At 41.3% G+C, this 12288-nt stretch overlaps 1 protein-coding gene across 1 annotated transcript; it reads left to right on the forward strand.

Annotated features, from left to right (window-relative positions):
* The first annotated feature begins 481 nt into the window (after nucleotides 1-481).
* On the forward strand, nucleotides 482-7898 carry lmod2b (leiomodin 2 (cardiac) b). The gene is made up of 6 exons (XM_039791678.1): nucleotides 482-1087; nucleotides 1376-1846; nucleotides 4013-4273; nucleotides 4411-4629; nucleotides 5550-5999; nucleotides 7475-7898. The coding sequence occupies exons 1-6, from the start codon at nucleotides 812-814 to the stop codon at nucleotides 7499-7501; spliced, it is 1704 nt and encodes a 567-aa protein (XP_039647612.1). The 5' UTR covers nucleotides 482-811; the 3' UTR covers nucleotides 7502-7898.
* Nucleotides 7899-12288: the final 4390 nt, after the last annotated feature.

Below are 12288 nucleotides of genomic sequence, written 5' to 3' on the forward strand. Positions count from 1 at the left end.
GTGAGAGATATGGGCATAACCTCACTGCAGGTTCTATAACTTCCAGTTCGAATCTCTGAAGTCCTGAAGTCACATACAGTATCTAATGCAAAAACAAACAAAAAAACACATCCATACAACTATCAGCCCTAAACTATCTTCTTTGTCCCTGCCGAAATGTGTCTCTGTTTTAAAACCATATAGATCAACTGACAACAACAACAACAGAAGACGTGCCGACACCTCTTTGCTGATGGCCATTCAGAGATCGAGCTTTTTTGGCGACACATTATCTCTGTTTATCTTTCTAGTTCTGTTCTGTTGAGTCCAGTTGGTCTTTTTTGGCCGTGAACAAAGCCACTCAGGCCATGATGACAGACTGCTACGTTGACAGGCCACAGTCTCTGAGCTCACATGCTTTTTGTGGCTCTGTCTCTCAGAGCAGTGTCTCCCAAAAAAGACGCTGCATCATGGGGCCAACACTTTGGTACGTTCCCTTCTGATCCCTCTCTTAAGGCCCAAAGAGCAGCTGGCGAGATTAGAGTGGAGAGGACACCAACACACACACTCAAACACTCACACACTCACAGCAACACGGCCAGCCAGGATAGATCCGGTTCAGATTCATCCGGCTAGGATCACCTCAACTGGGCCCCTCATGTCCGTGGATCTCCAGCAACCTCACGGTGGACTTTGTCTTTTGTTGGAACCTCTACTCCCACACACCTACTTCATTTTGGGGTCCAGACTGAATCGCATGCAACTCAAGAACTGGTCTTTCTGTGGTTGTTTAAACTCATACTGACCGGTCTGTGCTAACTACACTTTGGCCATGAGCTGTTTTGGGTACCGCCGAGAGTTGAGTAAGTACGAAGATGTCGATGAGGACGAGCTCTTGGCTTCCCTCAGCCCTGAAGAGCTGGCTGAGTTGGAAAAGGAGCTGGTAGACATTGATCCTGATGCCAACGTGCCCATAGGACTTAGACAGAGAGACCAGACGGACAAGACCCCAACAGGCACCTTCAGCAGAGAGGCCCTCATGAAGTATTGGGAAAACGAGACACAGAGATTGCTGGAGGACGAGATAGGTGGAGGAAGCCCCAAACAGGTCAGTAATGACATTTAATTAGATTTGCTTGGCATTTTTACAATGTGCCTGAGGACGAAGCCAGCTTGTTTGAAGTTTTATCAGATATAACTTAAAACAGATTGCTTAAAAAAAGTTAGAAGTCAATTAAAGTACTAAAAGGAAAATCACAACAAATTACCCCTTATTCCACAGTTGCCTGAAAGCCATCTGCATTAATTTAGCTTTACAATATACATGTTATTTGGTTTGAAGAAAACCCATAATTACAGCATTGCATTTCACTGAATCATTTTATTATATTTACAGGATGAAGAAGAAGAGGAGGAGTGTGTGACAGACGAAAACAGCGGGGCAGAGGATGAAAAAGATGTTGAAAATGAGAAAGAACAGAACAAGCACGAAACACAAAAGCAGAAGGAAGACGAAGATGAAGAGGAAGAGGAAGAGGAGGAAGAGGAGAGTGAGGAAGAGGAGGAAGCTGTAACAGAGGAGGAGGAAGATCAGGAGGAGGAGGAGGAGGAGGAGGAGGAGGAACAAGGTAATATATTAAAACCTGAACCCTCAAAGGATTCTGGGGCTTTGATGTCACAGGCCGAAACCCCAATGCTACTGAAGCCGCAGAGGGTGGAGCCTATGAGACTGACTCCTCCCCCTCCACCTGCCGACCTGAACGCGACCGGAAACCCAACAGTTGTCGACGAAGCTCTCCAACAAGCTCTTAGTGACGACCCTGAACTCACAGAGGTTAATCTCAACAACATTGACGATATCTCACAGGTACGAATGCAGACATTATTAAAGCTAAAGTGTGCAACTATTATAATATAACTATTTTATATTAATGGGCGTCCGTTACATTGAAGCCACTGCCAAATGAGTTGATACAAAGTTAATTAAGCATATCAGCTCCACAATACTCTCTCTGTATTTCTCAGTATGGCTGCAGTATATTTAGAAGTCTGGTTAGTTTGGCTCCGCCCTCCTACGTACTTACGCTCAATTTTGATTTCCCTTCAGTACTACGTCTTGGGTTTTCCCTTGGCGGTCCAATCAGCAAACAGAGTGGCTGAGAATGATGATGTTGAGGCCGTGCGCTAGAGTTGTAGTTCCGTAATGGCGGCGGAGAAAGATGCGAACGAAGCCATTCGGTCCGTTGTGGCAACGCTGCCAAATATCCAGAAGTTAAAGCCCGAGCAAGAACAATCTTTGCTGAGTTGTGTTGGTGGCCATGATGTTGTGGCCCTCCTCCCCACGGGGTTCGGGGAAAGTTTGATTTTCCAGCTCCAGTAGTGAAGGAGTAGCTAAGGCGAACGCTAGCGATGCTAAGCCGACGTCACGGCCAAACATTAGCGATTGGTTATGGCAGTTCCAGAGTGGCTCTGGGCAAATCCAGTAGTTTTAAACGTCAACAGAGTTCAAGGAAGTTAACACTTGGCAATGGAGAGTGGCCAGACTCTCTGTACAAATGTACCAGAGTCCCAGATGTACCAATGTACCAGAGTACCAGACTCTCTGTACAAATGTACCAGAGTCTGGTAGGACCAGGCGAAAGTCTGGTGACTTTGGCGCACAGAAGCTTGAGTGAAAATAATTACCTCTTGTGAAGACTCCATCATGTTTTTATAATCCTCCGTGTCCTCCTTTGTTACAAGCAACTGTGTGGAGGAGGGGTGGGGGTGGTGCGCGATCATCGAATGCTTGCATCATATGGATGCAACGAGTGTAGTTGTCATTACTTAGAGTTCCTCATGTGGAAGACAGAAACTATATTATAGCTTTAAATGTTTGTTTACATCAGTAATAGGCGTTAAATACAGTGGTCAAAAAAGGCCTTCTGGAATAAAAAGGTTTTAATCAAGGTTTTCGAATGTTTTGATTGTATGCCAGCTTATTTCTAGAACCAGGCGTCTTGCCATGGTTATCTAATGAGGCGCATAGTTACATATTTGGCCCAACCACTTTTTATGACTGAAAATGAACAATAACATGGTTTATTTCTTCTTGTGGTTTACTCAATGGCAAGTAGTAGCTAAGAAAGTTATTTTAATCATTATGGTGGAGTGGCAAGAGGATGACCTTTGTGTCGACTTGGTAAACACTGGCCTTACTGAAGTGTTAAATCTCTTCAGGAATGCTCTGACGTGGTGGTGGTAGGGGCAGGGGCTGGTGTCAAGTGAAAAGTATTTCCCAATAGTCCTTAAACTACCATTTTACCATTAAACACATTTTAAAGCTCTTTGTTTCAAAGTTTCAGTGTGGTATATCTTTTTTTGTTGCAATACAGGTTAAATGACATTCCACATCAAAGATTCTCTATAACTAAAGATAGCACATTACATGCTGCCCCACAGATACAAACACTTCCTGTCTCCTAAGTGGGCGTGGCCTTGTTTTCAAGTGTAGTGAACGTCATGTGGTTGGATGAAAATTTATTCATCCAATATATGCATCACATATTTATATTTTCTTTTGCTGACATAACATATTTACACAGCTAAAAGCCATATTTAGCATTACAAAAATAACTTGTGTGTGGCGTTCACAAACGTCAGATGACCTTAGTCTATCCGTGTTGTCAGATCTCACAAGTTTGTTGCTGAGACAGAAACAGGTCGTAAACAAAGTATACTCCTGATTTGTCCGTCTGATAAATGCCATTTTCGTGTCAAAATGTTTAAGGGGACACGTGGCTTCTGAAAATTTGGTCCAATATCTTTTTTGGCTGATTACAGGGCAAAATAATCAGTCATAATCTGCGTTTACGTTCACTTCTCCCATTGGAATCAATACTCAGGACCTGCTGGTAGTCTCCTACAGATGTGTGGCAGTGGTCAAACCCACATGACACAGACAGAGAAAATTCCTCTGAGTTGAGGCATCTCAGCTCTAAACCGTCTCTGTCTATATGCTTTCCTGCTGAGAATATTATAATTTACTTTATAGGAAACCCTAATCCGATTTGCTGAAGCACTGAGGTCCAACACACACGTTCGGGTCTTCAGCCTCGCCAACACCCGGGCCGACGACCCTGTGGCTCTGGCCATTGCTAAGATGCTGAGGGAGAACTCGTCCATCACTAGTCTGAATATAGAGTCCAACTATGTGACTGGAAAAGGTGTGATGGCGCTGGTTCAAGCACTTCCTGGAAACAACACCCTGACTGAGCTTCGGTTCCACAATCAGAGACACATGTGTGGAGGACAGGTTAGTTGCTCTTCACTCACTTTCCATTTTGTTTCAATCAAACAAATCTTCACTAAGATACCAATCTCTGGTTAGCAGTTCTCCTTGTCTACCTGCATGTGCATGGTGTAACCAGGTGTTACAACTTCCCCCCACAGGTAGAGATGGAGATGGTGAAGATACTGAGGGAAAACTACACTTTGATCAAGCTGGGCTACCAGTTTAACCTGCCTGGTCCCAGGATGAGCATGACGGGGATCCTCACCAGGAACCAGGACCGCAAGAGACAGAAACGGCTGCAGGAGCAGAAAAAACAGCAGCAGCAGAGCCAACAGGGGGCGCCAGATGGAGCTGTTAACCCCAGAACCACTGCACTGGTATGTAACTTTGCTCCATTATGAGAAGATGTACAATAGATAGGATTATCCTTCTGCATTACCGTTTTCAATGTCCACATCTCTGTGACAAACACTGACAAGCTGTTCAGCTAACAAGCTATATGCTAATGAAATACAACTTTGACAAAAGGTGGACTGGTTATATGTGGTAGGCATACTTTTAGTGCTTACTTGTCAAATAACATTTCAACTGCTTTCTCTTACTTCTCTTACTCTTGTCAGTTCAACTGGTTGTTTGCATACAAACTTACAGTGCACACAATTTCTCAAAGTCTTTTTTTATCATTTACAGTTAAAGTTACATTTTGAATGATTAAAAACATGCTTTCACTGATTACACTTTAAATGAGGCCTCAGCTCTTTCAAATTATTTACGTTTCAACTGACTGCACACACTTTAGTGCTTCAACTGACGCTTCAACTACTTTGAATGCTTAAAGGAATACGCTACCGTTTGTTGAAATAGGGCTTATCACTGGCTGGCTGTAGATAGGTGGGCCAACGCATTTTTTGTCTGAGTGCAAGTAATTACGTGTTTTTTTTGTCTTTTGTTGGCTCACTTTTACTCACAACATGCTAACCGGCAACATAGGATTCTATTCACTACGCTAAGCTAACTAGCGGTGGCGCTGCTGGTGTTGCACCGGACTAAAACAATGCATGCACAAAAAAATGCGTTGGCCCACCTATCTACAACTAGGGGAAACCGTGATAAGCCCTATTTCAACAAACGGTGGCGTATCCCTTTAAATCTGATTTGCAACTCCTATACAACATCTCACATGTAAACACAACTTATGACATTTTACCCTGCTTAGTGTTTACACCTGTAACACCTGCTAGCCTTTTCTAGTTCTAAATGCATTTGTAATCATCCATTTTCCTCTCTCTGTCTCTAGAAAGGAACTCCTCGTTCATCACCTTACAGCTCACCCAGAGCCTCACCTTGGTCCTCACCCAAACTTCCCCGGAGTGACCTGGCTAAAAAACATACTCCTCCTGCTCCACCTCCTCCCCCTCCACCACCTCCTCCTCCCCCACCTCCCCCCCCATTGCCGGCTCCCCCACAGCGGGAGAAGAAGCCCACCAGGATGATTGCGGAGGTCATCAAGGCACACGAGGCAGGCAGCAAGAAGATGAGAAAGACAAAAGGTAAGAAGGGCAAGAAGGGGAAGGAGTCGGGAAAAGAAGAGACGAGTAGCATCCTGAAGGAGCTCAAGAACGCGCTGAGGCCCGTGTCAGTGGAGCGGCGAGGGGAGGAGCACAGCAGGCCGTCCACGCCAATAAGGTCAGCCCACGACCAGCTGATGGAGTCCATTCGCAACAGCAGCACCTGCCGCCTGAAACGGGTGAGTGGATGGATTTATTCAACAAAAAACCTTATTTCCAATCTTATTAACAGTGGTATTGTCCCCTAAATGCTATATCAGATTGAAGCTGGATTATTTAGAAATGTATTAAAGAACATTCCTCCTCCGCAAGCAGTCAAGCAATGTATGCAAAACTGCATTAAGGGCACCTACAGGCAAACTGAACAAGTAGGAAGTTAATTTAGATGAGGGTGACACAGAGTCAGTGGTGTCTAAGTCATGGTATGTTCTGTGTTTACACTGGGGTAGACAGGCAAAAGGCTGCTTACCACCAGCCAGCACTGTGATCTGATCACAATGCCAATTACAGCCAAAGACAGAGATACAGAAAAGCCAAAATGTAGCCAATATTAATGTCAGCCAAGCCGGTCAAGTGGTATAACCCAGAAGAGGAAGATAAGCTGATACAGATAAAGAAAGAAGGGTAGAAAACAAAGACAACGAGACAAACAAATAAGAGAGCATCATGTTTATCTCATCTAGAAGCATCTTTTTACTTTTACTGTAAAGGAAATTGATGCAGCTGAACTTTTTTTTTAATCTTAGAGAAGAGAATGAAGTTTTACCTTGGCTGAAGCTTTAGCACAGCTTGTTACATTGTTAGAGTGGAAAATCAGCTGAGGCCTCAGATGGCAGGGTCTCCTAGCTGTAAAATTCCTGCCACTTAGTGAAGGTATTTATAGAAACTGTTCAGTGGAGCTTTGACAAAGACAGATATGACACGTTATCTGTTGACACCACTGAGGACGCATAGATTTGATGCAATGTCCTGGTTTGCAAGCTTATCAAGAAAGATGATATTTTAAATATTATACTGAATAACATACTGCAATCATGATTCCTCAAAAATCCCCTTTTAAAAAGCATAATATAAAAAGGCTACAATTAGTGTACATGGCCAGCAGCGGGTTAGCTAAGCTTATCATAAAGACTGGAAAAAGGGGGAAACAGCTAGCCTGGCTCTATCTAAAGGTGACAAAATCCACCTATACTGTTGCAGTTCCTGTAAAACTCACTAATTATCATATTATATATATATATTAAAGCCACAAACTGTTATTTTTACACTTTTATTTCTGTATTGATTAAATAAACCAGATTGTTAGCTATCTACTTCCCTCAGTTTCTGGTTTTCACGTTAGGCTAAGCTAAGCTAACCGGTTGCTGGCTATAGCCTATCATACAAACATGAGAGTGCTATCATTATTCTCTTTAACTCTTGTCTCTTTCCTTAAATGTATGACTAAAAGTTGCTCGAACATTTGATGCAAAATTTGACACACTTGTAGTCTAGCTAGTGTAACAACCAGAAAAATGAGCCACTATAAATGAGCTTTACACGTTATGAAAACAGGCCATTTCATGGGAAATGTGAGAAGTCATGGCCAACTTTCATTTGTAATAATGCCTTCACTGCCTGTATTTAAAACTGACAAAGCATTGTCATTTTCCAGGTGGAAGTCCCACATTATCTACGATAATACAAGCAGACGTAAAAGGGGTCTCTTCGTTGCCATGGAAATTGGGGAGTCTGCATAATGATGATGATGATGATGATGATGATGATGTTAATGGAGTGATGAAAGGACAAGATGAAAACATGTTGGTGGTGCTTAGCAGGCAAAAACTGAATTCTTATTCATGAAAAAGAAAATATACTGGAAATTTGCACTGCAGTAACAGCTTTACAAGTTGTTTTTTTAAAGTATTCAAGTATACTTGGAAATGGTATTTGTATTTTAATTTTGAAATGAGTTGACTGAGCAGTTTACTGATATGTTTTCTAATTCACCGTTTTCTTGTAAAATTGTAAATACGATCTGTTGCTGGTTGAATTATGTGTTCATTTCTAAATATAACCATTTGGTGTTTACAATACTTGTCCATGTATGTGGACTGTTTTCTTGTTCTTTGGTTTTCTGGATGAGTTCCATTTGAAAGGAAAGAGTCAAGCTGTTATGCAGCAGTGTTTTTATCTGTGAGTCAGCTACTGGTCAAGCACCACTGATGCATATTCCCACTCAGACCCACTCACAATACACCCACTCCAGTCAGCTTGTATTAGAGCAGGGCTTTGGGGCACTTTGTCTGAATAATTCAACAATGCATGGCAAGCGAAGGTAAAGAATAGACACTCACTGCTAGTACCACTGACATCACAGAATCAACTTTTAAGCAGAAATCACAAGATCAAATAAAAAGCTGTGGGCTACTTCAAAAAACTGCTCGACACAATGTCTTTAAAGTGAAACTAACTTTTGAAAGAAGAATTAACACATTCTTCCTCTTTAAAATGGAAAGTTGAATTTGCAAGCAGTAAAACACACCCTTGCTCAGATCAATACACTCAGGGCATTTTCAGCTACTTTGGTCTGGTATGACCAGTAGCGGCTACTGTTAGCTCATGCTACCAAATGTACTTTGTAACTGACATAACTAGATCAGTTTGCTAACGTAACGACTCTTTTATCCTATATTTGTCAATTATGGGATAATGCTAATCAAATGTCATTCAAGTAGAGAAAAGTAAGCAAAATGTCCGTTGTAGGGCAATATCTTCCTAAAGTTTGCTAACATTAGCCACCATGAGCTACTGGATTTATTGATTAATTCAATCCCACCAACTGAATAAATCTAGAAAAGTTGTACCTACTGTACCTATAACTTTTAACTTGACATTTTAACCTGTTTTTTGGTGCTGCTACAATTTTAATGCTGTATTTAAAGCAAGAACACATAACACATTTGATGGACAAGACCCAAGAACCAAAGGATTTAGCCAATTAAGAGATGCTCGGTCAAAAGAGACACATTGACAAGATAGAAAGGGAGGGAGAAACTGATAAAGGGGGGTAAGTAGAGATACTTGGGGAGAGAGAGAGAGAGAGAGAGAGAGAGAGAGAGAGAGAGAGAGAGGTGACAGGTTGAGAAGGAGAGACCAAAAGCATGAGAGGGGAGGGGGGGGGGGAGCCAGGGGCTGAGGGATGTGAGCTATTAGCATCCTAATCCTGGTCCTGTATTTGTTGATGTGTCTTGGAAGAATTCCCTGACTCCTAAATCCACAGTGCAGCTGTTTAAAGCAGCACGGTCAGGGGTTCAAGGATGGCAACAATGAGAAAACTAAAAATTACATTATGGCAAACCATTTCCCAAAGTATACCACAGAGTGATTTCCCACCAGGCTTTTCTTAGCATTGTACAAAATCTTCTTTATAGAAAGTTTCCAATTGCACCAGATTGGTGTTAAGAATGAACAATTATGGTAGTGCAAATAACAGCACAGATTATTTTGCAGCCTTACACGTTGATGCCTTTAAGTACTTGTGGGAAGTTTTGACGTTAGAAATCCTGAGATATGACTGCTGAACTGAAACCTTTTTAACATAGGGAGCTACCAAATTTAAATAATAATTTGGTGATCGCCATCCAACCTTAAACAAGTCTTGGACAGAACTGAGATAAGCTCCTATGCAGTGAACAATCCTCATGCCAAAAAGCGGTCGCCTCAATGGCCTTCCCAAGTACAGCAGCTCAGTATGTACAATGCATTCCTTACTGACTAAGTGTCCTAAAAATAAAACTTCCTCTACTTAAGCACAGCACTTTGTCGTATCTGTCAAACTGTCACTAGGGGGATCCTTCCATAAAATGTAGAGACTTCCTGCTTGTTAATGAGGTATCTGCTGTCAGGGTGGTCACTGCATTATCCTCATATAGAATTCAAGATTATTTCCAGGATGGACAGAGGTTTTCATGCACCAAAGGAAAATGTAATGCCAGTCTGTGAACCACAACTAAACTGTTTATATGTACTCCTTTAAAGGTACTCTAAGCGATGTCACGCATTTTTTAGGCTACAAAATTTTTTGTCACATACAGCAAACATCTCCTCACTATCCGCAAGCTGCCGGTCCCCTAAACACACTGTAAAAAACCGCGGTCTCTGTAGACAGCCTAGGGTCCACACACGCCAACAAAAACAAAGTGGTCCAACCTGACCATGTAAACATACACAAACCGTGTTCCAGTGTTCAGCCAATAACAGACAAGAAGGATTTAAGGGGGGGGTAGTGCGCTGAAGCACAGAAAAAGAGGTAACAGGGAAATGAGGAAGAGGGAGGAGCGAGCTAGTCTTCGTTTTGTTTGAAAATACTTTGAACGTCAACAAGAAGTAAGTTCACCCAACATCGCTTAGAGCACCTTTAACACTGAGCTACAAAATACTTAGTCACAACACTCAGGTCCTTTGACCTTTGCATTCCTTCCCAATGTATGGGTGCAGAGTTGCCGTTTTACGAATTAAAACTATTCTACTGTGCTAATTTTAAGCTGCCGAAACCCTAAAATGCAAATCTAGCTTCAAGTTTACTAAAAGTGCAATTTCATCAATAACCTATTGACCTAATATCCTACTTTTGGTTTCTACTAAGTTCTAAGGTATTGGACATCTGGCTGTATTGTAAGAGCAACAATATTTTTTTATATAATGTATATAATTATGTATGCTATCTATCCCCGATTGCAAAGAGTTGCAAACATTTTGCATCACAGGGGATGTAATATTGTAGCCAGTTTATTATACTTATTAACAAGTTTCATCAGACAAAAAGTTACACTGAGTGTAACAATTGTCAAAATACAAATAGTGTCACTTCTATAAATTCTTCTGTTTGTTTGTATGTGTGTATTGTGTGTGTTGGTCAGGGGTGTTTGTGGAAAGTGTCATTCCTGCTCTAATCCCTCTCATAAACTCTGCAGCAAAGAGAACTGATACAGTGTGTGGTGTCTCTCAGCTGATGCGGACAATCAGCTATAAATAAATGGTAGAGGCATAGAATTGTTGTGGTCATTGTTGTAATAGAGTCACCCTTATTACAGGGTCAGTTCTTGAAGTGACTTCTAAAAATATTGAATGGCCATGTTTATGCTTTGTCCCTCACTCGCCTAGTTTTCATTTCTACCTGGCTCAGTGGGTGAAATGGTACGATAATCCTCTGCTCAGCTGTTCCCAGATCTATCCAACTCCCACACACACACACACACACACACACACACACACACACACACACACACCTAAAAACAAAGGTTTTGGTAAAAAAAAATTATTATAACAGTTTGGTAAGGTAAAGGAAGCCCAAATGCCAGAGTATGTAAATATCAACCTTTTATTGGAGTGTACAATGTAAGGGTTCATTATTTGTCAAGCCTCAATGATAAGGCTTGGCGTCCATAACATCTTATTAACCGAGTCACCTACAGAAGCTAACATCAGCGAAAACATGGCTAGGTTTTCCCCCAAAAAGTATCTTGATATTCAACAAGAGGTCAGTTCTGACATCAACAAGTGGCAATTTGCCTCTCAAAGACAGAATTTAAAGAGGACACCAACATTCCTTTTTTGCTAACTGTCAAAGAGTGAAAAAAAAAAAAAAAAAAGACACATTTTGACATTTTTTTCTGGATATTTGCTACACTGTGGTAAAGACGTTTCTGTATTTCTGCTCTCCACAACATAACAGCAATATCGGCATGCTACTTGTTAGCATGTGCAAAATGCTAACATGGCAGCCGTAGTGAAATCCTGGAAGGTCAAGCTTTAGGTTTGACTCTTAAAGGAAAAAGGGTTAGCAGTTAGCAGCTCTGGTGCCCTTCAATGCGAAGAAGTGAGACTAAAACTTTTGAAAGAGGAATTAACACACTTTCCTCTTACAAATGAAAAGTTAAGGTCATTCACAATAAAATGCACTCAAGAGGTTCAGCCTTTTTTGGTTTGGGATGACCAGTTAGGATATGCTGGCTAATGTTAGCTAACTTTAGATAGATATTGCTTAATTTCCCCCCCATTTGTGCTACTGTTATAGTATGGTTTCAGCATTTTTCCATAACTGTCACTTGTGTCTGCAGTAGCTAGTTTTGCTTTAAAGAGAGACACATATGTACTCTGGCTGGTTAGCAAAGTACAGAGTCATAACGGCTGAAATAAAAGCTACAAATAGGTTACGTTTTCAAATTGTTACTTTGTTTTAAGCCAGACTAGATGGTTTTACCACATAGGGACAAGTCAGTTGTCATTTATCAAAAACATTTTCAAATCCTTTTTTAAAATTGTTGTAACAATTTGGAATTTAAAGTATTGTCCTTTAAATCTACACATAGCCAGAATTATTGGTACATATTATTTAGTTTGGATGAAATACAATGCGACATCTGACTATTTCGTCTTTGTAGGGAATAATTGACCACTGTCAGTTCTTTTTTTATAAGCGAT

Source organism: Perca fluviatilis, chromosome 23 (assembly GCF_010015445.1).
Source record: "Perca fluviatilis chromosome 23, GENO_Pfluv_1.0, whole genome shotgun sequence".
Lineage (NCBI taxonomy): Eukaryota > Metazoa > Chordata > Actinopteri > Perciformes > Percidae > Perca > Perca fluviatilis.

Excerpts from the sequence above, each read along its gene's own strand:
- lmod2b (XM_039791678.1), top strand. The coding sequence starts at position 812 with ATGAGCTGTTTTGGGTACCGCCGAGAGTTGAGTAAGTACGAAGATGTC. Across the intron at positions 1,088-1,375 it reads GTGGAGGAAGCCCCAAACAG|GATGAAGAAGAAGAGGAGGA; the intron begins GTCAGTAATGAC and ends TTATATTTACAG. Across the intron at positions 4,274-4,410 it reads GACACATGTGTGGAGGACAG|GTAGAGATGGAGATGGTGAA; the intron begins GTTAGTTGCTCT and ends TTCCCCCCACAG.